The sequence below is a fragment of the Triturus cristatus genome, chromosome 5_2 (assembly GCF_964204655.1).
Source record: "Triturus cristatus chromosome 5_2, aTriCri1.1, whole genome shotgun sequence".
Lineage (NCBI taxonomy): Eukaryota > Metazoa > Chordata > Amphibia > Caudata > Salamandridae > Triturus > Triturus cristatus.
Window position 1 is genome coordinate 1089438865 of NC_140588.1, and position 24656 is coordinate 1089463520.

At 46.7% G+C, this 24656-nt stretch overlaps 1 protein-coding gene across 3 annotated transcripts in view; it reads left to right on the plus strand.

Moving 5' to 3' along the window:
* The window catches only part of LOC146829728 (mitochondrial ornithine transporter 1-like), a 224920-nt gene that overhangs the window by 6099 nt on the left and 194165 nt on the right, over positions 1–24656 (plus strand). For all 3 annotated transcript variants that reach the window (XM_085608445.1, XM_085608447.1, XM_085608446.1), the window contains exon 2: positions 9810–9939. In XM_085608445.1, coding sequence (XP_085464571.1) covers positions 9873–9939 — 67 coding nt within the window. In that variant the 5' untranslated portion in view covers positions 9810–9872. The remainder of the gene's footprint in view (positions 1–9809; positions 9940–24656) is intronic.

Below are 24656 nucleotides of genomic sequence, written 5' to 3' on the forward strand. Positions count from 1 at the left end.
ACTTCCCGGAGAGTGGTGTCGTGTTCCCTTTTTTGTCGTCCCCATTACAAGAATGTCGTCCTGGAAATACAGGACATTTTTGCTGTTCTTGAATAGCTTGTGCATGAGTTATTGGAACACTGATGCTGCGGACGCCAGCCAGAATGGTAAGCGTCGGAATCTGTAGCAACCAAACGGAGTAATGAAGGAGGTGAGTTTCCAACAGGAGGGGTGGAGCAGGATTTGGTGGTACGATGCTGTGAGGTCTGTCGTGGAGAACCACTTAATTCCCTTTGTCTGTGTCAACAGTTCATTAATACGTGGTAGTGGGAATTTGTCCACGAGAATGTTCTTGTTCAGTTCGCGAAGATAGATGCACAGCCGAACGTTCCCATTCGGTTTCCTTGCGACGACTAGGGGTGCCAGCCATTCGGCACTGTTGATGGGTTCTATTATGCCACCATCTTCAAGTTGTTGCAGTTCCAGATGAACGGCTTCCCTGCAGTTGAAAAGGGGTATTGCGCACTTTGTGCCTTACCGGTACGGCTCCGTCCTTCAGGACTATCTTGTGCATGAATTTTGAGAGTTGGCCGATAGTGCCACCAAAGACGTTCGGGAATTCTCTCCTCAAGTTGTCCATATCTGGCTTTGGCGATTCGTCTGTCATGAGTACTTGAATGTCTCCGCTGGGATGGAGTTGTATGCCCAATGCGCCTTGGTCAGCCCATCCACGGAGTGGGGGTCCTTTTTCTGCTACATACAGTTTTCCTGTTGTGACACGTTCTTTGAATTCGAAGGTGAGTTGTCTGTATAAGTAATAAATCCATATTTGTAAAGTGCAAACTACTCACCCTTACGGGTCTCAAGGCGCTGGGGTCCGGCGAGGAAATTAAGCGAGCTATTGCCCAGAGTCACATGGTGCTGAACTGAGCTGCCGCCGGAGACAAGGATCAAACCTTGAACCCAGTGCTCCGAAATCCGCTGCCCTGGCCACTGCACCACACCTCTCTGTATCCTACTATGGGGATTCTCTCACCTGTATATGTGACCGGGTGTACGTATGTAGGGTGTAAGTGGCTCCCTAAGGTGTTGGCAAAATCGTTATTCCAAATCTCCCTTTGTATGATCGTAAACGGGGATCCTGAGTCAGCTACCATAGAAATCTGGACCCCCCCCCAATGGACAATACACATGATGGTTTCTTTCTGGTATTGACCACCCCCCCCCCTCCCCACCACTGCTACTTCCTGGTGGTGTATACACCTCACGTCATCCCGGAGGTTCAAGATCCTACCACTAAGATACATGAATACAACAACGAGCCCCTTCTGATAACACGGAGCCAGGGAACAACAACCCACCCCTTTATTCAGATAAAATACGTAGATTAACATAACATCGAGTGGTTGTCTGTATACATGTATCCTGGGGCCAACCTTTGATTCAGGTCTAGTACTACGACCATACATTAAGTACCAATAAGTAGGATGCCCTGATAGCGGCTCAATTACCAAGATGACTCATTAATGCTTGTGACCACACCGGTAAACTGAATAATGAACTACACTCCTGACACACATTGTTAAGGGACTAGATCCCTCACTCAAGATGGCGACCGGATTTACCACCGGTCGCAATGGAGCAATACAATCTCTAGTGTCTTTTTCACTTCCGGGTCTGAATCTAACAAACGCTGCCTTCAAATACTGACACGAGACTCGGCATATCGCCACCCAGTCCTGGTAGAACGGGGTAGGTGTATACGAGACACGGACTCGGCGTGTCAGTAAGTAGACAAAATCTTTCTTGTTGACTCTTTACTTTCCTAAATTAAGTTGTGCATTGGGTGAATATATTTTTGAAACTGGGATCCGGCGTGTCAGTGAATAGATAGAAACCTCACATTGCTGAGCCCATGGTATGGTTCAGTTGTTACCTGAGGCGATACTCGCTGATTTACCGCGGCCCCTTCAAAGTTCATATATTTACTATATGGGTGATCTTCACTTCGAGTTTTAACATGAAATGAGTATAGTTTTGACTGTCAGAGCCAGTCTGCAATGTGATACCATTTAACGCTAACCTATTCAATGTTGTGTCTTGTTATATATTTGACAAACGTAATCACAGCACACAACTACTCTGACGAGCACTTGAGATGGCCACTCCTACATCTATTGAACGTGTTTATTTAGTAAGAGACTAGGGACAGCACCATCTTCAGATATAGGGGTACTGGTTACAGCCCTCACCGACTGTAGCTCTCTTCAGATCATGACCCAGTAATGCCTTAACAAAACCAGAGAAGGGATTGTTTTAACCCAGGAACAACGTGTTTCTAACCACATTTGCCTGTTTTATGTTGTAACTTCGGCAGTAAGAGAAGGGGTTATTACAACCCTGGAGTATGTTATTATTTTTAACCATCCCCGTTCCTCTAGCTTTCTCCCTATATAATTACAGAATGCGAGGAACTCCTTGCGTTTATCTACCAGGAACTGCAGTGGACTATCCTTAGGAATTCTTAGGGTAAGTCCCTTAATTAATTTAAATCTCCCCTACATCACTTATAGTATAAGTCACTTCACAGGGTTCAGATTCACCTAGTTTTTCACCACCCTTCACGTCTAGAGTGCACTTTCACCACATTTGCACTCAACTGTTCACGTGATATTCAATGTCAATACACAGTGACTGTACCATGCATTCTTTAACCTCCTTGGCCTTTATCCCCTTACAGGTAGACCGAGCTGCAGGTAACACTACAACTGTGACTTAGAATGCTCACTGTTTATTAAGATTTTATGTTGAATTTCAGATGTAGATAGAGAACATCTTTTGGTCCTGAGGAATCGCCAGAGTATTTCTCTAATGGAGCGAGAAACATGTCGACCTGACTGAGGCAGTGTATATAACCTAGTCTATAACCCTAAGTTAGCAACACTCAACCTCAGAGTTTTTTAATTAGGGGAGAAGGCTTCCTAATAAATTGGTTGAGTAAGCACTTCGACCCCTATTTTTAATAATCAATACACTTCATCTACATCACCCTAGAGCCCCACACACCCATGCAACTACCGGCTTCATTGGATAAAAAAGATCTCCATAAAAGTGCTCCTTAAGAAAGAGCCCGTCGGGTATTGCACCAGCCGACTCGACGCAGGAGCAGCCCGATGATGATGCGATACATCCGAGGGGGTACGTGAATCACGATACCCTTTAGTTTGTGTGAGGGCCTCAATATCCAATATTTCAATTGTCCGTGAACACAATTCCCTCCCTCTTCCTTTCCCTTCCACCTACAGGAACAGCTCTGTCATTTTTGTTGTACTTTCGGAGGGCACACATAGCTGGACCTTTTCTTTAAGCGCCTTTACGCCCCCCCTGTTCATTTTTTGGATATATTGCAATCAATGCCCCACACCTGTTCATCGATACACAAGATGCAGTCATCATCCCGTCCCCTGTTTCGGGTTCTGAGTCTTCCATGACACACTTCACGGAAACGTTGCTGGGTCTCCTTCTGCAGACTTTGCCGAAATATCCCACAACTCATTTGACTCTGTATGCTAGGTAACGCTTGTCATTGGCCATGTGTGTGTGTGGCTTCCACATCTGTAGCATGAACCTTTCTAGTCTGGAGGAGGTTTGGTGGGTCCAGTTTGGGTCCTCACGGGCCGTCTGCTATTTCTGTATCCTGAGGAGGCGGACGGCCTGTCTCGGAACTTTTGGATTCACTCATTTTCAGACAGTGGGCTTGGTCTCTGGGTCCTCTTTAGCTGCTACTGCGCACCATTTCGATAGTTCAGCCTTTTTGCCGATGGCTAGGATCTCATGCAGGGGCGCATCTCGACTCGCCCACAACTTGTCTTGAAGATTGGTGTTCATTGTGCATTATTATTTGGTCTCGCACCAAATCATTATGCAAATGGCCAAATTTGCAGTTGACCGCTAATTTCTTGAGTGCTGCCACGTAGTCTTCGACAGTCTCTCGCTTTGCTTCTGCTGAAAACAATTGTATCTATCTATGGACGTACATATGACTGGCTGGTAGTGGCTGTCCAGGTCCTCCAATGCGTGCTGGAACACGTCTTCGTCTGTCACGGCTCTCTGTTTCTTGCCCATATTTTTGTAGACCCTCAACCCTTCTGGTCCTAAGTTGTGTATATTTATGAGGGACAAGGGAACCCAAAAAGGTAATTGAGGACCTTGGGTAATAGTTCAGTACAAACAACAGTGATCCTCAAATGGTTAGGATAAGGTTTAGATAAATATAGTTCAGAATCGATACTATATTCTGGAAGTCCAGCCGGACAACCGATTTAATTTTGCAATAATTTTTTTTTTTTCACATATAGAAACAAAGTACTTGTGGGACACAGTCCTGTATCCAATTAGAACAATAACATTACAAAGCAAACAAAGGCATTTCAGGCAAGACAATAGGAGCTTTTTACATTATCCAATGTTGTAAACTTTTTCAAAACAGCAAATGCACTTTTTTAACACAATGGATTAATGTGCATGCTATTTTAGTAGGGGTCGACGACGTTTTGATCCTGTTACGAGGGTACTAGGATCATCATCAGGACATTAATGTGTACATGCCTGATTGTAACCGAAATTGCCTAGAGTCGTGAGAATACACGATCTGTCCGGTGCCTAGGGCAACAATGTTAGCCAGGTTAAGTGAAGGTTCACTAGATAAGTTGAGGAAGTATCCAACAGATAGCGGTCCAAGCGAAACTTCGAATAGTTGAGGCGGCGTGACAATGCACGGATCTGTGAAATTAAGAGTTTAAGGACACTTAGAGGATGACTACGAATGAACCCTTTTGGACTTAGAGGTGTCTAGGGCCAACACCCACGGGAGCACCGGAGTACTCAAGTTACCTCACCCACGGAAGCCGGGTGCGGAGGTGTCAAATGGTGTTGGGTCGTGCTGCTGTTTTCAATGGAAGCTGCTCAGAAAGTGCTGCTGCCGTGAAGAGAAGTGTCCGGAGAGAGCCAAGCCTGGATCTAGGATGGAAGGAACCTGAAAGCAGAGGGGACAGAGTCTGGGTCATTTACCAGTGACCAAGGGCACGATAGTCCAAAGCCCACTGATGTCGGGTGCTTTAGGTGAGTTGACGGGTGTCTTGACTCTTCAGCCACGAGGTCCAGGAGGCGTTGACGATGACCAGGAGCTGGATTCGAGCTGTCCCACGAAGTCTGTAGAGTGCTGCGGTGTGGCGACCAGATTGGACCCAACAAGCCTTGGCAACGGCAAGTCACTTGGAAACAGAGAAAGGACGTCGGTGCAGACCAGCAAGGTCTGGGGGACTCACCCAGCGAGGGTAAGTCGGGGCACGTCTGGAGCAACCAGGAAAGCCCAATCAGAAGAGGAGTCGCCTTCGTGGGGATCCACTAGCCAACGGGCTAGCGATTGCGAAGAAGCCTCGAGCGGTCGCACTGGAAACTGGCCCATGGGTCACTCGTGGAGTGGGGGCCAGAAATCTTCGGTGCAGGAGGGGCTCAAGGCTGGGGCTACTCTGAGCCCAAAGCACAACTTCGAGGAAGACCAGGAAGATGATGGATCAGCAAAAGATCACGGTGTCCAGGGTGTCACGGTTCCACATCACCCTCGATAGCCACGGGCCTCAGCTTTGCCTTGGACTCAGGGTAGCCTCGGGGAAGTCTGGAAATCCACCTCTGGGGATGCAGAGACTTTGGCGTCCGGCGGGAGCTTCAGAATTGCAGCCCGGACAGTTGCTTCTTTGGTGCCTGCCAAGCAGGGGAGTCACTCCTTGACCCCCCAAGGGAGATTTCTTCAGTCTTCTAGTCGAAATAGAACGTCGAAGGTCCAGGATATATGTTGCAGAGTTTCGTCCAGGGTAATCTAAAATCACATGGACTGGGTTTCCATACTTATACAAAGTTTGGGGGTTGGACATACTCGAGGTACCCACCTATGGGAGAGTTTGGAAAGAGGGGTGGTTACACCCATTTCCTTTGTCCAGTTTTGCGCCAGAGCAGGGGCAGGTAGACCCTGCAACCGGTTTGAACTGGACTATGCACAGGGACACCAAGTGTGCCCCCAGTGCAGTACTTTAAAGCACCAGTGCAGTACTTTAAAGCCCCAATACACATCTGCCTGTCTGGGGAGGTGGTTGCACCTCCCTGGGACAGGAAACCTATTGGCCAGGCCTCCCCTGCCAGAGTTTCGGTCAGCAGCAGGAGGCCAGACCAGTGTCTGTGGCAGTGGCATCCATTTTGTGATGCCCGGCCTTTAGAAAGTCTTCACAGGGCAGACCAGTGTGAACATGTCTCTCCCTCTAGAAGGGTGGAATGCTACCCCCGCCGCCAGAACTGGGGGGGGGGGGGGGTTAGTATTCCAAAGCGTTTGACACCAGACACGACATGTTTCCGTGCAGCCACTCCAAAGTTAGCATTTACAGCGAGGTTATAATGGTGTTAAGAGTATATGGTCAGGCTGCACCAAAAACAGCATCTGGGGAGGTACTCCGAACGCTGAAGAGGGGCTCTGCGCATGCAGGGGCATCCTCTCACATAAAAACCAAGCACTCTGCCTTCAGGATTGTTAAGGCCTGCCATAGGAGTGACTTATAGGTTTTATATATGTGTGTGCAATGGTAGTGATATAGGTAGACTATACCACAGTAAGGGGTGCAAGCACCACCTTACCCAGGCTGCAGTAGCAGACCTGTGGTGTCATTTTGGAGTGCTTCCCAGGGGTGGCATAATGCATGCTTCAGTCCCTGGTAGGCCTCTGAGATACCTATGGCCTAGGTACATAGTATACCATATACTAGGGGCTTATAAGGCACTCCAGAATCCAATTAGATATGTACTTAATGTACATGGAAACCATTTTAGAGAGGAAGCAGCTAGGCTGGGGTCCTGATTAGCAGGGCCACAGCCAGACTAAGGTCGAAAAACCGTGAAACACCAGCAAAAAGTGGGGGTACCCATGTGAAGCAGATCGTACTCTCCTACACAAGTCAGACAGGTAGTTGAGAAAGTAACCCTTCCAATCTGCCCACTTCATGGCCAGCTCACCCGGTTTTGGGAGGAAGGGTACCGGATTCATCAGGGAGAAGGTCTGGGCACACATTGTGGCGCAATTGGATCACTTGCTTGCTTTCAACCACACTCGAAACCTGTCCTGTCTCAGCTGCTGGCACCCTGGCTGTGCTGGAGGCGCAGCGTCAATGTGTGGCGCTGAGCTGCGCAGATCGACTTCTATTCTGTGGTGTCCGGTCGCTGGGCTGGTACCTTGGCAGCATAGCAAAACGTGGAGGATGACCACGTGTGGAAGACTGTGAGCCTGCGATTGTGAGAACGGCGCTGCGCCCCCTGTAAGGGTGGGCCGGTATGTGATTGGACCTCCGGTGGCTGGGTGACTTGTTAAGTGGGGCAGTTAGTGTGTTGCTGCACGGGCCCACGTGCGTGAAGTGGACCTGTGGTGAGGCGTTTTGCAGCTGGTGCTGGGATAACACCCTTATACCTCTGTAGGGTACAGCCAGGGCAGTGCAGACTTTAGGGAATGCAGTAGGTGTTTGCTGGGGCCCTGGCGCAGGGTGCTCACCTCTCCTGTGCTGGTAGGTCTGTTGCCGATGGAGATCTGGGGTGTGTTTCAGGGTGCACACAGGACCTCTGGTGGCAGGGCGCTGCACTCCCTCTCCCGCATGTCTACCACCGGGAACTTCGTGCACGCATCCGTGATGACCATCGTGTGCCGCCCATCCAGAAAACTGCCGAAATCGATGCTCACCTTCGTCCAGGGCGTGTCGCAGGGCTCCTCAGTGATCACCGGGCCAGGAACAGGGTCGGCCCCGGTTATTGCGCACGAGTGACAGGTCCGTACTTCATCATCGACTTGTCTATCCATGCCCGGGAACCATACTTTGGACCGGAGTCTCGCCTTCGTCTTCCCGGCACCTTGGTGGCCTTGATGCGCTATTGACACCAGACGCCTCTGGAGGCCATGCGGGACTACAATGTTCTGGCCCCTCAGCACTAGGCCAGATTCGCCTACGCCCAGCTCGTGCCGCACCTTCCACAGCTGTTTCCTTGCGTTCTGTTCCTCTTCTACCAGGCCTGCCACTCCGTCTAAGAACCTGTGCCAGCTACCCGTGGCAAGAGCGTCCTTAACTCGCTGGAGCGTGGTATCTTGCTCCGTGGCCTCGCACATCTCCGCCTTGGTGATTGCCAGCGGGCACGCGTCTTCTTCCACCATCTGCACGAAAGCCTCTGTCCGTAAGCTGTTGTCCGACGGGACTCGCTCGTCCCCGGGCGGGGGGTGTCTCGACAGGAAATCAGCCGGGTTGTTGGCCCCCGGGCGGTAGATCAGTTGGAATGAGTAGGCCTGCAACTGCACCGCCCACCTTTTGATCCTCGGGGGTGCCAACCTATTTGATCCGCTGAAGAGTGGCACCAGCGGTTTGTGGTCCGTGATGACTTTGAACGGGTGTCCGAATAGGTACAAGTGAAAGTGCTGGCAGGCCCAGCGAATGGCCAGGGCCTCGCGCTCTATCTGCGCGTACCGCGTCTCGGTTGGTGATAGCGCCCGACTGGCGTACGACACGGGCACGTACACTCCTGGCCTTGCTTCCTGTAGCAGCACCGCCCCAAGCCCCACCGGGCTGGCGTCCACCACCGACTCTGTGCTCCGTCCCGGGTGGAAATACGCCATCGTTGTTTGGTCCAGAAGGGCCTTCTTCACCTCTTGGAACGCTGTGTCCTCCCGTGGTGTCCAAGCCCATGGCTTCCCGGCCTTTGTCAGCTGTCTCAGCGGCTCTGCCAACGTGGCTAGGTTCGGCAGAAACCGGCCGCAGTAAGTAGCCATGCCTAGAAAGCTTCTTATTGAGGTAGGACTTTGTGGCACGGGTGCACTCCGGATTGCCGCTGCCTTCCGAGGGTCCACCTTCTGTCCCTCCCTGGAGAACACATACCCGAAGAAGTCGACCGAGCTCTGGTAGAATGCACGCTTCTTCTTGTGCAGCGTGAGGCCACAGTCTACCAACCGCTGCAGCATCGCCCGAAGCCTGGCGTGGTGTTCTTCCAGGCTCATGGAGTAGATGAGGATGTCGTCGCTCAGGTTGATCACTCCAACGAGTCCCGACAGGGTTTCCTGAATCACATTCTGAAAAACCTCTGCCGCCGCCGACACTCCGAAGCTGAGCCGGGTGTACCTCCTCAACCCCACGTGCGTCGAGAAGGTGGTAATGTATCTGCTCTCCGGGGCCAACTCTAGTTGGTGGTAGCCCGAATTGAGGTCCAATTTTGAAAACAATTGCGCCCCGTTCAGATCCGCAATGATGTCGTCCATCGTCGGGGTCACATGCCGCTCCCGTCTGATGGCTTGATTGGAAAGTCGCATGTCCACACACAGGCGAATCGCGCCTGGCTGTTTCGGTTTGGGCGCCACCACTAGGGGAGATACCCATGGTGTGGGCCCCGATACCTTTTCGATGACTCCCATGTCCTCCAGTGCTTGCAGCTCTTTCTCCACCAGCGGGCGAATGTGCAGCGGTATCCTTCTGTGCCGGAGCGCCCTTGGTTGTATGCTCCTGTATTACCCAGCGATGGGCTAGATCAAGCAATTTAGTGGTAATCGGGCTAGTCAGCCAGGGTTTGTTTTAACATTCTTTCCCAGCTCAGTTTCTACCAAATCTGTGAGTTTCGCTCTTTAGCTTATTGCTGTCTGTTTTTAATCAATACTGGAGTGTTAGTCCCCTTAAAACTGTTTTGCTTAATTTGACTGATTTCATTGTTTTCCCCCTTTCTTAATTTGACTGATTTAATTGTTTTCCCCCTTTCTTTCCCAGTTTTTTTTATAATGTTGCCAGCTGGGTTTGCCAATTAGGTTCTCTTCATGCCAACCACCTGCGATGACCTCTGAAAGACCTCTACACCCAGTGGTGCAAACGCTGATAAATCTTGCTGCTGGAGCCATGGGTATGTATGAAATGCCATTGAAAGAATTGACTACAGTGGTTTTGTTGCTTGATGTAGCTCAAGTAAGGGGTGAACAAACATTTTTCTGCACCTGTCTTTTATAGTCTCTCAATGCTGGAATGTGAATTGACTCACAGGCGTAATGTTCCTGGACATGGTTTTGTGGTATGCTAGATGTGCACCAATCCCTGGAAGTGGTGAGGGATTTCAGATTTCTTTTGTTTAGTTTCAGTAATGCAAGTATAGCAAAATCGTTTCTGGTCTCTGACAGTACTAGAAATACTAGAGGTAGTCCTACACATAACTAGCTGTAAAGGGTAATGTGGCGCTCTGTGCTTTAGAGTACGACTGAAGTACTTTCGGTTTCAGGGGACCCTCTTAAAGAGTCTCCTTTGTGAATTTATTAAGACATCCAACACTAGCATCAGTGAGGATTTTTTAAGACAAGATGTTTGATGCTCAACAACTTAGAAATCAGTGAAGCCATAATGGAGCTAGGAAACTCGTGTTGACAAATATCCAGCCCATTTACTCTTTATGGCTTCCCTGTTCACTTACAACATCACAGAGTGGTCTGGACATTGTAGGGGCATATCTGCTCCTGCTGATATGCCCACACATAGGGTATAGTGATGCCTGCCTTAGGGCTAAAGGCCTGCAGTAGGGGTGGCCTACCTATATCTTATGCAATGTATGGTTGCCATGGCACACAGGGCTGTGTGCCATGTCGACCCTTCGAATTTTCCTGCACCAAGACAGCCATCATGCAGTGGCAGAGTGCATAGCCTTTATGAGGGGGCCCTGGAGTGGCAAACCAGTGCTGCAGCCCCAGAGGACCCTCTTCAGTACCCATGCCATAGGTACCAGGGTTACAATTTACTAGGGACTTATAGGGGTAGCTGAAGTTGTACCAATTATGTTAGATTTTTTCGGGAAATAACACTGGTACTGGGAAAATAAATATATATATTATCTACTGGCGGTCGCCAGTAGATAGTTATAGTTAAATTCCCCCGTTATAGTTAGTTCAGATAACTATAACTCGCGCGACCGCCACTCTATCACAAGGATGATGTCATCAGTGATGTAATGAGTGATGCCACTGACCATGTCATGAGTGATGTAATATGTGACGTCATGAGCAGTGGATTACGGGCGCGCGAGTTATAGTTATCTGAACTAACTATAACGGAGGAATTTCATTGGTTTTTTACGAGTGAAATATCCACTTAACTATAACATGTGTGAAACCTATGGTTTTTTAAGTGAATATATATATATACACACACATATACGACCCGACGGTATCGGAGTGCTTTATATGAGCACCAGTTGCGTTGCAGACAGTCCACTGGTTTTTTTTTTACCTTAAATTGACCTAGTTAATATAATTCAATATTTGACATTGGTAGGGATTAGGTTGCATCCTTTCTGCTTTAGTAACTGATATTGGTATAACTAAGTATTTAATACTTGTAAAGCTTAGTTTTAGGGATATGGTTTCCTGTTTAATTGTATTCAAGATGAAAAATATAATAAATGTAATATTTGAATTTTCAATGTACTATTTAACGTAATACATGTTAAGGAAAGTGCGTAACATTTGTAAGAGTAGCTTAAAATCTAGGGGTTAGAGCTAGGGGGTGAGATAATGGTAGGCCATGGTACCGAAATAATTGTATATTGATGGAATGGTTGTTCAAGTAATACGTTCGCTTTTTAGAGACATTTTAAGGCATGGACAAAGTGTGCTCTAGCTTTGGGGGGCTCCACCTTCCAGAGGGCCCCCTAATAGTCTTCTACACTGTCTGCCAGAGTCTACTGTCTTATTATTCTATCAGTTCTGCCCTGATAACCTCGAGTTCTGCTTGAAACTGATTACTTTCAATAGAATGTCATTACATTAATTTCTTTATTGAGGGGTAGACTGGGTGGTGTGGGTGTCCATTACAGCTATGTCATTGAGCCATTTTGTACTTCTGTTTTTTATTCCTATGTGACACCCATAAAAATGCTAATTTGGGGTCAAACAGTTACCCTCATGAGTAAAGGGAAGGGGCTAAAACACTTTCCAATAACTCAAATGTTACTGTTTTGCTACTGGAACATGTATTCTGAATATTAGTTGTAAAAATATTTCAAACACAAGCTAGTGTGTGGTGCATTTCTAATGTTTTCTTTTGCTATTTACCATGTATTTCATGCTTCAGCACATTTAAACAATAATAAAATGGCACAAGGTGTCTTCCGCCAGAAGAGCTGCCTGGACAAAATTCAATACCAAGAGCACCTTTGTGTATAAATTACCTTTTTCTATAGCATAGGCCTACAAGGAAAGACCAACCCATTCAGCCCTCCTTCGGCCTGCAAGCGGGAGGGATGCATAGCTGTTCTGCTCAATTTGTTCAGCCTTTGTCACATTGCATGAAGAAAGCTTGCTTAATTCTGTCAGTGTACAGAACTAGCTCTGCATGTGAAGGTAGCTTTCAGTGTTACAGCCTGTGATTTCATCTGTGTGAGTGAGGTTTGCTTCTGCTGCTGGCTGCTGTGTGTGAGGATGTAAAGACATTTGGTGCATCTTCTGTGTGTGAGGAACACTTTCAGTGCTGCTGCCCATATTGCTATGAGGTGATGTGATAGGACCTTGCAGACTTGTTCTTTACTGTTTCACCAACTATGTATCTGAGAGAATTCTTCAGTGGTGATGGCTCCTCTGTGTCTGAAAGAAGTTCTCACAGTTACTTCCTGTTTTAAAAAAAAATTTGTCTCATGTGTACACTACTCTTTTTGGGGCTGGGGAGGCATGTTTGCTTTGCTGTTGCTTACAGTCTTCCTGTGCAGTTTGGGAAAGAAGATTACAAAGCTGCTATTTGTTTGTCTCCTTCATAAGAGGATAGTATCCAGTATCCCTTAGGTTGCTATATAAAGTCTGTAAGATCATGTAATACAATGAATTTGTGTGTGCAATGTGTTTTGATGACAAGATTAGAAAAGTCTCCCAACCCTTAGACATGTTCCAGCTCTTCTCTTTGTTCTCTGACTGCATTTTCTCCCTAAACTCTTAACTCAATTTATGTTTTTTGTATAAAGAGACTGTCTGTTCTTGCCTCATCCATCGAGTCTGGATCTCCATATGATCCTGCTCTTGCCTTATTTGTCTCGAAAGCTCCAAGCATAGTACCATAGTAGGCCGTTCATTACTGATCTTTGCTATCCTTCTGTGGATGTACCATAGTTCTTTACTGTTAGAGAGAGTTTTCATACTTCTTGAGTCTACGGCTTATCTCCAAATCCTGAGTAATTATGTACCTTCTATGTGTCGCCATATCTATCTGAAATCAAGTAAGGAAGACCATAAAACACTTTCAATCTTTGTTCGATCAAACCTTCTCCTTGAACATTCACAGGTTGAGTTCCTCCCCCTTCATCACAAAGGTACTACGCTAAAAGTGGATTATTTGTTGGGGTGGTTGTGAGACCAAGCAAAGCAATGTCACAAATCTGTATCCGGTCCAGTGAGGTTTATTAAGTTAAACTGCAGCTCAGTCTGGGAGGCTGTTGCACAGAGCAGTCAGTCTTGTTGCAGGGATTCTGCTCTTAGAAAAGAACTATGCTTGGAACCATAGAACATTAGCATGTAGGGACTGTACCACCTCAGCATCCATAGGTCAGAGAACAACCAGCTAAGTGCCACACTTGCCCTCCTAACCTACTGGATTCAAGCAAGCCTGGCTGAAATACCAGAAACCGGAAGCTTGTTTCCGGTCCAGGGAAGGCATGGCTTGGCAGTTCCCATGAGGCACAGGGTCAGACTGATTTGCATATGGCCATGTCTGAACTGGGGTGGCAGAGTGGGCTAAAGAACGGTGATGAATCAAACCCAGATCTGTTGACTGGGTGTGAGTGTTTGATTGGTTCTGAGGCTCCGTCCATCACCACCCCCTTTTGTACCGCTATCTAGTAATGTATGCAAAGGAAAATGAGACCTACAACGTGCACAGTTATGCTACCATAGGGAAAACCACAATGGACCACGCAGGAAACACAGGACAGGCTTAACTCGAAGGTAAACAGGTGTAAAGCATTCATCAGTACCAAAGTAGGTATTAAGTTAGAAACAAAATACAATAAAAATTACAATTTATGAAAATAAAGTATATTTATCTTTAATTTGACATTAATATAACAAAAATCGAATGAAGGTGGACAACTGGCCCTTGGAGTCCACTCACTGGTCCTTGCCATGATTGGGAGCAGGTCCAACCCTTGGGGTCTCTCCATGAGTTCAACAGCAGGAGCAGTTCTCTTCATTCTTAAGTCCTGTCTTGATCCAGTAGGTGCAGTCTTCCTTTGTACAGCTTTTCTTTCTGGGGTCCACAGGTTCAGCATGTGCAGTCCTTCTGTTCTCTCAGAGTCGAGTGGTATTTAGTGGCTTAAAGCCCGGCGTGCCACTTACATTTCAATTTTGAGTTGGTGGGAGGGAAGGACTCACTAGCTAATGAGACTGCATCTCCCACATGGCAAACCATACTCACTTTTACACAATTTCCTGTGAGGTTGGCACTTAACAATCGCACAGTGCATTTTTGTCCAAATCAAAGATATCGGGACCCTTCTTCCATGGGACAGAGCCATTGGCACTCCCCTGAGGTATGTCAAGTATAATGAGCCACTCCTCCCGGCAAACTGGTTCTGCAATAGGATTTCACCCCTCTGGAGGAGATGCCAGCCTGCCTACCTATACAAATGAGTTCTGCCCCCTCCCCTGTCCCGGTGTCCGGGGCAAATGTTAATGAAAGTGGTGGGCCCCTTGCAGCCCCTGGGACCACCACCTCCCTGGGGTTGTGTCCTGCAATTAAAGGCCGGGTCACTCAGCCCCCCTCCCAGAGTCACACTGTGGACTGCCACCCCACAGAGCTGGCTACTGTTCTGCTCTCCGGTGCCCACCCCTAGGACAAAGCTATCTGCCGTGGCTTAGTGGGAGCTTTACAGCTCCCGCCAAGCAATAACAAACGATCCTCTGCTTTGAGCAAACGAGAGCATTATGCTCTCACTTGCTCAAAGCAGAGCACAATTGCTTTTATGCACCGGGAGCTGCATGTTAGTAGCTCCATATCTGTAGAAGCGGCGCTGGCTCCCCTATGAGGTGGGGAGCCGATAGGGACTGCGGGACCTTCATGTTTGTCCCCCCCCGATTTACACATTAGAATGGCCTCAGCTGATTGCTCAAGGGAGATAGGCCCGAAATGGTCAGACTTACTGTCCATAGCGTTCGGTCTAGCAAGAGATAGGCCCTCCTGTAAAGCAGGAAGATTCTTTTGGATATTGACCAACTAAGGTTTTCACATGAACTTAATGTAAGTCTGTTCTCTCACCCTTGCTATAAATATATAGTTGGTCGCCATTTAAAAATTTCACGTGGCTGCTACTAAAACAATCCCTTTGTCCCCAGATTTATCAACTAACTCCGAGATAGAATCCATGAAACAATGGTAATTTCTTTTCAACTAGGTCAAATAACTATTAATTCGGTGTAAGGAATTCACTGCTCAATTATAATCTAATTGTTTCTGGATTTTCCAGAACTATTCCTGTCCAGTTCAATGTCCTGATGAGAATCCCGTGAATGGATATTGGGATTCGAAACGTGTCTGCGTTTACCTCACTACTGGGTTTTTTCAAAATGATAGCAATCCAAGAGTAGCATATTCATGTAAATAGGGATGCACATTGGATTCATGAATGTTCTTCCAGTGGTACAGCAACTGCAATATTATGGATCAAGTGATGTAAAGCCAATTGTTAATTTGGTTGTTGTTGTTTTCTGTCTAATTATTTGACTGGCTTTCATTTGTTTTGTTCTGTTGCACATATTTCATGTATGTCACATGTACTGTATTATAATTTCTGTTGACTTTTTGACACGTATTGAATTTGTGTTGTGTGTCTTTTAGACAGGCATTTTTGTAAATTTGTCATATCCTTGAAATGGTTGCATCAATGTAGTAATTAAATTACTCAGACCATTCGAAACAGATCAAGGTCAAAGTCTGTTTACTAATTGAAACAGCAGGTTACAAATAGCAGGTCAGGCTTGTTTTTCTGTTTAATAAATAGCGGATCACAAATGGCATTTTTCACCCAGAGATGGTGTAAGGTCACTTCAGAGATTGGAGTGAACCCTGATTAGACCTATTTGCCCATGAAGAGCGCACGCACTGTCAGCACTTCTGCACGCAGGAGTTTCCAAGGCACTCTCACTTTGAGAAGCTTTTCATCTAGAGTGGAAATTGGTACTCCTGTATGCCTTTCTGCCGATAATGCTGCTTCCCAGAGATCTCAGAAGAACGACCCAGCCCAAGCCATTCTTGCGGCTCATAATTGGGCCCAGAGAGTATGGTATCCTGAACTCCTTAGCATTGGTCCTCCGATCAGGCTACCTTTTTGGGAGGATCTCATTTTTGTAGCAACAGGGCAGGGTACTGAACTTGCGCAAGCTCTGCCCTAATGCATAGAGGTAAAGTGAGGCAGCTGACCGTTTTTGACCTCCCTACAGAAGTTTGCGATGTCATTCTGGAGGCCAGAAGTCCCACCAAGACAGAATGCGCTTGCTATTGGGTCAAATTTGTGGCTTGGTGCATTTCCAAGAAAGTAGATCTCTCTCTGCACCCTTATCTGAAGTTTTGTTGTTTGTTCTCTTATTGCTCTGTGGACAGTTAAAGGGTACATTTCGGCCATATTGGCATTCTGTGGTTGCCGGATTAGCCCTCTTTGTTGAAGTCATCTTTTGTGACCCAGTTCCTAAAAGGTCTGCCACATCGGTTCACTTTATCATGCCCCAGTGGAACCTGAACCTAGTTTTGACCTTTCTACAGTGTTGACCATTAAACCATTCTTTCTAGTGGCCATTACATAGGCCTGGAAGGTTAGTGAACTGCAGGGCTTTTCTGTGCATCCTCCTTGTACAACTTTGTTCACAGAGAAATTGTTTTTTAGAACACATGCCAAAAGTGGTAACACCTTTCATGTAGGCCAAACCATCGCACTGCCTGCCTTCTTTCCTCCGCCTCGCCCTTCCAAAGAGGGAGAGACTTCATTCCCTGGACTAAAAAAGAGCATTGTCGTTCCACATTGATCACGCCAGATAGTGCCAGGTGGATGATTATATCTTCATTGGTATATCCGGCTGAAGAAAGAAAAAGCAGTGTGGAAACTGATCATCTCAAAATCATTCTACTCTGTTTTAAAATCTGCTACGCAGTGGCCAAGAAGAAATCCCTGGAGGGATTGTGCGCTTATTTCACTAGAGCCAAGGCTGTGACGGCTGCGTTCGTTAACAGAGTCCCTGTCCGGGAGATCTGCCAGGCTGGAATGTGGGTGTTTCTGCACAAGTTTACCAAGCACTACTGCCTGGACAGTCGAGTCTGTCATGACAGGCACTTTGCCCATTTGGTGCACCAGGACTCCTGGTCTAATCTGTTAGCAGACCCACCTTTGGGGAGGTATTGCTTTGGTATCTATTCTAAGATGAGGAATGTGCTGCTAGAAGTCTCTATCACATAAACTAGTTACATACCTTTGGTAACACCATATCTGGTAGAGACTCCATGGAGGCGCTGATTCCTGACTGACCCTCCCATACTCCCTGCTCTGCGAATAAGAGCTATCTCGGGTGGATCCCAGAGGGCTACTCATTAAGTTCCCATAAATGTTATTTAATCCTGTTGGCTTCTCTCACGCCCTTTCACTTTTCTCTAATCTTATATGCCAATGACACGGAGATTAGTGCCTACTTTTTGATGATCTTGGTCAACTCCAGCATCACTTCTACAGCTGTGCCCCCTTGGATGCATGATAACTTACATAAACTCATATCGAGACAAAAACAAAGTTGTTATATTTGAAGGACCGCCTACACCATAGTCTTCGAACTAGTGGCCTTCTGAACGTGGGCTCCCACCTTCTCCTATTAATTCTGCTAGGGCTATGGGTATCCTCTTTGAACTGTTCAGCAAACGAAGATTGACATCAAACAAGTGTCATCCTCCTCCTTCTACTATATTAGAATCCTCGTTACATTTTTCCTGTTCTCCTGATTAATTGCAGAAAAATGGGGATCCATTCCATGATTTTTCTGTTATATTGATTATAGTATTTCACTGTATTGAGTTCTTTCTAATGGTCTCATCCAAAAGCTGCAGTGCACGCCAAACCTGGCAGCTAGGCTTTTATTAAGCCTCCTATCCTGATTGTCCGAAATCTGTTCACTCCGTGTCCTTCACTTGTGTACTGTTGCCAAACGTTTAGTCTTTAACCACTTTGTATCTGTCCTCGGGCTCAACATCAAATGGCCCATGGATTCACAAGTGGTTCATAATATTCCATCCCAGAGTCTTGCGGTCTGCCTCCGCCAGGCCTCTCTTTGCTTCTAAGATTAATTACAACAGATTTGATGGCAGATCATTTTCCAACCTTGCAGCTAAACCTTGGAATCCTCCCCCTGTTTTCTTCAGTTTTGAGCAGAATCACTTAACATGTTGAAGGGCCTTTAAGCCTGGCTTTTGCGCAGCATTGACACCTGTGGAAAATAGGCTTCTGTCCCTGCACCATGACACCCTTTTTTTTAGGGTATTAGCGTGTTTCAGAATTGCTCTCTATCATCTTCATCACCTTTTATAAGGTATGGTGCGAGTAATCAAGGCTGTAGGCCCTTTAAAGCGCACTACTGTGTACTTACCAATGGCCAGCTCAGAGTATTCACTCTGTGGCTATGACATGGTGCAAAGGGTACATTCTCTGAAAACTGCCACTTGGGTGAAGACACTGTGCCAACCTCTCTTTTTAACCCCTTCCCCGCTCATGACGGAACCGCTCCGTCATGAGCCACGGTTGCCGTGTGCTCATGACGGAACGGTTCCGTCATGACACAACCGTTGGCGGCCGCTCCGCCCACGCGGCGCTGTTTCCCCGCCTGTGCGGGGGGACAACGCAACTGGGCGGAGTCATGACGGAACCGTTCCGTCATGAGCACAGCTCAACTGTGGCTCATGACGGAGCGGCTCCGTCATGAGCACCGGGCTACCGCGCTGCCTCCCCGCACCCCCCAGCGCCGCGGCGGAATTCCCGCCGCGGCGAAGGGGTTAAAAAGTAATATATTTACTGTAATATAAGATATGGCTATGCTGGATTAAGCAGCTTTGCAATGGGGGTGTTACCTGCAGGTACTGACAAAATACAGTAGTTCCAGTTCTCACATGAGATTTCCAAAGTGCTAGATGGTTACTTTAGTGAAAACTGGGGCAGTGCCTCCACCAGGGCTATGGATTGGGACGCAATGAAGGCCGGACTGAGAGGGGAGTGCTTGAAGACAACATATGGGGTTAAACTGCAACTCACCAGAAGGTTAGATAGCCTTGAGAAGCAACTAGGTTTCCTAGAAAAGGAACTAATTGAGCAGCCGGTGGGAGCGGGTCAGCTGCCCGTGTTCGCGCCTGATTCGGATCTACCTCCTGCCAGGATTATTAAACGCGGCATATGACAGACGTGACCCCGGCTACAGCTACTTCTCCTTTCAACAAGTGCTGCCCGCAGGGCCTTGATTCCGAATTCCGTTTCAATTATAACTGCAACTTCAACACAAAGCAACTTGTGTCTGCAATTACCTGCCGCAGAAGGGAGAAGAAATACAGTGCATAAGAGGGCAGAACAGGAACCGCCTCAGATCCCGACAAATACGCATTCCAGCTGCGGACCTACCAGGCAGACCACCAAGCTACGGGACGCTGACGCTGTGTGTTCCCCTCGCCGCCACCTTCTATCGCTGGCCGCAGTCGGAGGGGGAACTACAGCTCCCGTCATCCTTTGCTGCCTACCTGCTTTCCTTCCGGCCAGTAGCGCGCCCGGAGGCGCCACATAAACAGCGGCTCCCTCGGTGGAGCGGGGGGCATTTCTTCTTCTTTTGGCCATATCTGCGGACCTACCAGGCAGACCACCAAGCTACGGGACGCTGACGCTGTGTGTTCCCCTCGCCGCCACCTTCTATCGCTGGCCGCAGTCGGGGGGAACTACAGCTCCCGTCATCCTTTGCTGCCTACCTGCTTTCCTTCCGGCCAGTAGCGCGCCCGGAGGCACCACATAAACAGCGGCTCCCTCCGCGTCGCGGGACGCGCGCGGGCGTCGCCAGGCTGAGCCCGGGCAGAGGTCAACAGTGGTCGGGCGGGCCAACCATCTAAGCTGTAGACAGGTGAGAGAGGCAACATGTCGTCCAGGGGGAAGCGCTCTGCTATCCAAATTGGTAAACCGGCTGTGTCACATTCGATTACACCGCTATCATTAGAAAGTATGCTGGACAATGCTTTCAACATGGTTGCCAATGAAATTGCGAGTACAGAGAGACGGATGTCATTGGAGCTCTTACGTGCACACCCTGAGCCCCGGGAGTCAAGTATAGAACATATTGTACCCTTATCCCCAACTGTTACAGTGTCTAAGTCCAATGTGCCCCACCCACCGCCTATCACCCTTGGGGAGGAAAGTGATACTATTATTCTTGACTCCCAGCTCGATACTACTGAATATGTCCCTATCCCCCATGTATCCCCGAAAGCTAAACCCGCTGGAGGAAAAAGGAAAAGAGGCCCTCCAAAATCGTCAACTAACAAAAGGAAACCAGCTATGCATAACAAGGGCCAACCCACACCACAGAGTATGTGGACTAGAGGGAAGCAAAAAATAACAGGGGGCAGTAGCGCGACGATCGAACAAGCGCAATTGGCCGAAGAACTTCTGGACATTACTCCTCCCAGAAACGGTATAAATTGCATATGCACACAGACTGAGCCTGTTAGTGAAAGTATCACAGCAACGAAATCAAATGTGAATTTTATGGAAACTATTGTAGATATCATTTTTAAACAGTTAGAATGTCAAATGATCAAACAGTTTAATAATATTTTTAAAAGACTAGACCGCATCAAAACCTTGATAAAGAATGAAGATGTTAAAAGGAAGGGGGCTATTAGTCTTGACCTAATAAGGGGTGAGCGCTTTTTGAAAGATTTAGAAACTGCTAATAAGGGCATTTTGAGTGAGGGGCAAAATGCTTCCAGAAAAGCAACTATTGCCAACACTGCATTGAAAGGCGCCAATGAAGGGAGAAATCACATTTTAAAAAACCCCCAGCACACCCTGACTGTAGTCACAGAACCAACATGCCCCATTACTATAGCCACTAATACGTTAAAGGATGCTCCCACCCTGCAAGCCACAGGGAGGAAGGTACCTATTAACACTGGATTAGATAAGGGCCAAACAACTACTACAAGGCCAACAATGCACTCAGGGCCTGTCCTCCATCTGCCCCCCGACGCCTGCCCTTATGTAATAATTTTGGCAGGCGTACCTCAATTAAGGGAGGGACAGAGCGAGTCATGGATGCAGCTAAATAATAAGTGTATAGACTGGCTATCCAAACACAAAGGGGTAGGACCTAATATGAGAGAAATTTTGACCACTCGACGGGTGAGCTGGGTTGGGCCATTACCTAAGAATATAGAAGGAGATTGCATTGTCATCAATTTTAGAAATCCCTCTACAGTTAAATTTATTCTTGGTAGTATCAATATGTGTTTTTCCCCCCCTACTGACCTAACCTCTCTGCCATTGGGCTACTTTTATAGACCCCATCATAGACCACCCAGCCCCATTTTTTCACCCTTCCCCTTACATAATAGGTACAGTGTACTGTCTGATCTGGGCACTTTGGACTGACCATCAACCATCTCGCCAGATTCAGTAATCAGGAATTACTCTAATACATTTGGCCTAGCAGGGGACTCACTTATTGATCCAACTACAGTGATTGCTAATGATGATCAGGTGCCTAAGGGCAATAGCTATGTTTTTACCCCGGTACCATCTACTAACAATCTGGCAATCCTGAGCTGGAATGTAGCAGGTTTAAATGCTAAAGTTACAAATGGGGACTGGGCGGACTGGGTTTCTAAAATTGATATCTTGATGTTTCAAGAAACTTGGTGCACTACTCCTCTACTTTTTGATGGTTTCAGTTGTTTTAACCAAATCGTTCTAATACCTGCTATGGGTAGACCTAGCGGGGGATTATCAATATGGGTTAAAATAGGTGCAGATGTCAAAATTGAACCACTGGAAACGCACGATAGGAACTTCCAGGCATTGCTTTATATTAGTAGTGTTAGAATATGTTTAATACATTTTTATAATAATGATTTTAAAACACATCCCAATATGAATTTTATAAGGCTGTTTAATTTTATTGACGATATTATAGAAGGACAAAAGTGTGGCAAACTTGATGGGATATGTGTTGGAGGTGATTTTAACGCACACATTCACCGTCAAACTCCTCCCTGTAAAAGAGGTGAAGAATTATCCAACCTTCTGGCCACAAGGGACCTAATTAACGTTATGGAAAAGGCAAATACTATGGAAAATAACTGTCCCGTGGCTACTTATATTGGGCATGGGAGTGCCTCCACAATTGATTATGTATTCATGACCTCTACGCTTGTGGACCTTTTATTAGAGGCCACAGTAGTTATGTCTGTATATAGCGACCATTACCCTATCCTATCCACCCTTAAACTTCCTTACAAAAAGATGAAGCGGATAGAAATAGGGGCAAAAAACCTAGTCGCGTCGACGGATAAGCTCAGGGTGGTCTGGAAGGGGATCGACAATAAGGGGGTGTTAGCCCGAGTTGTAAAATCCTATCCTGGATTAGTATTCACCTGCCTATCCTCCGACTGCCCTGACTATGAGATTGTGGAAGCATTCACGGAGCTGTGTAAGACCTTAAAAAAAGGAGATATCTAAGCCAGTTCTAATTAATACTAACACTAACCCTAGATGGTTTGATAACTCCTGCTCTAGAGCAAATAGAGATTTGAGAGCTGCCCTAAAAGTTGACCCACCCGATCAGTCTTTGGTGAGGTCCCTGAGGTCTAGTTACAAACGTACCTTAAGAACACGATCCGAAGAGCTTTTAAAAACTCATTGGGAATCACTCGTACGAACTGCAGCAACAAAGGATGTTGCTGGGTTTTGGAGCGAGGTCAAGACCCTGAAATCACTTGGCTCCAATATCACTCCCATAAATTGTAGCATACCAGGGGACGTATGGGTGAAGCACTTTACAAATATTTATATGGCATCGACTCCTCCCATTGAAAACTGCCAATCATTTAAGTTTCCACACATTTCAATAATGGAAGTAGAGGATGCAATTCTTCAAAGCACAGGAAACAAAGCGCCAGGGCCCGATGGAGTATCTATTGACTTAATAAAATCAGAGCCTGACCTATGGTCCCCACTCTTGTGCAATGTTTTTAATAACTTATCCACTACATCATTGCCCGATTCCTGGTCTAACAGCACCATCGTACCTATTTTTAAAAAAGGGAACAGACTTGACCCTGGCAGTTATCGCCCAATATCATTAATTGATAATACACTGAAGATTTTGGGCAGGGTCATTTTTAATAAGATCAGCACTTGGGCCGAAGAAAATAAAATTTTACACCCATGTCAGTTAGGTTTTAGAAGCAATGCAGGGACGGTTGAGCAGTGCTTGAACCTAAACTTAGTTTTAGATAAATATATTATAGCAAAAAAATCCGCACTTTACCTAGGTTTTATGGATCTAAGCTCTGCTTTTGATTTTGTCAACCGATCCCGCCTATGGACAGCCTTGCTGAGATATGGTTTGGATGAACCTTTGGTCCAATTCCTGGCTCATTTACACAGTGATTTAAAAGCCTGTGTTCGTATTAATAACGATGGTGAGGTTTCGGGCGAGATTTTAATCGGCAGGGGTGTAAGACAAGGTTGTGTCTTGGCTCCCCTGCTTTTTATCTTGTATATAAATGAATTCAGCACATCTTTGGATAAATTAACTACTGATGTCCCGCTCGTCAATGGCAATCCCCTCCCAGTACTTCTTTATGCCGACGATGCGGTACTTATAGGCCGTACACCTAATGCACTTCGCACTTTAATTTCAGGCTTTGTTTCCTATATGGCCGACCTTGACCTATGTACAAATTTAAAAAAATCTTATATAATGTCTTGTGGGCCAAAGAAACATAAAATCCGCCATATTACGTCAGGGAACAATGTTCTAAATAGCACCAGCACTTTCCCTTACTTAGGCCTGTTGTTTTCCGATTTCGGATCCTGGCAACCTCATGTCGCCAGAGGGAGGAACAAACTGGGCAAAGCCATTAACTCTATAATTACTTTACGCCAACCAAAGCATACTGAGGTCATTCTATCACTTCTACAAATTTATAAAACCCAGTGCGTCCCTACAGGAACCTACGGTGCCGAGGTGTGGGGATACTCGAGTTGCACCAACATTCAGATAGAAGAAAACAAATTCTGTAGGAAGGTCCTGGGGGGAGTTATTTCGGCACCATCATACGTGTGCCATAGAGAATTGAATCTCCCATATATAGAGGACTTCATAAAATCTAGACCCGCCTTGTTTTGGTTAAAAATCTGGCGTAACCCAGCTGCCTCACTGACTCGTGACATAATTTCAGATTGCCTAAAAAGTGAGCGGGCAAAATATATTCCATGGCTTAATGCGGTACAGATGAGCCTTCTAAGCGTAGAAATGGGGCATCTTTTCTCAGCACCCGAAACAATAGACTCATCACATAAGACTACAGTGAAAA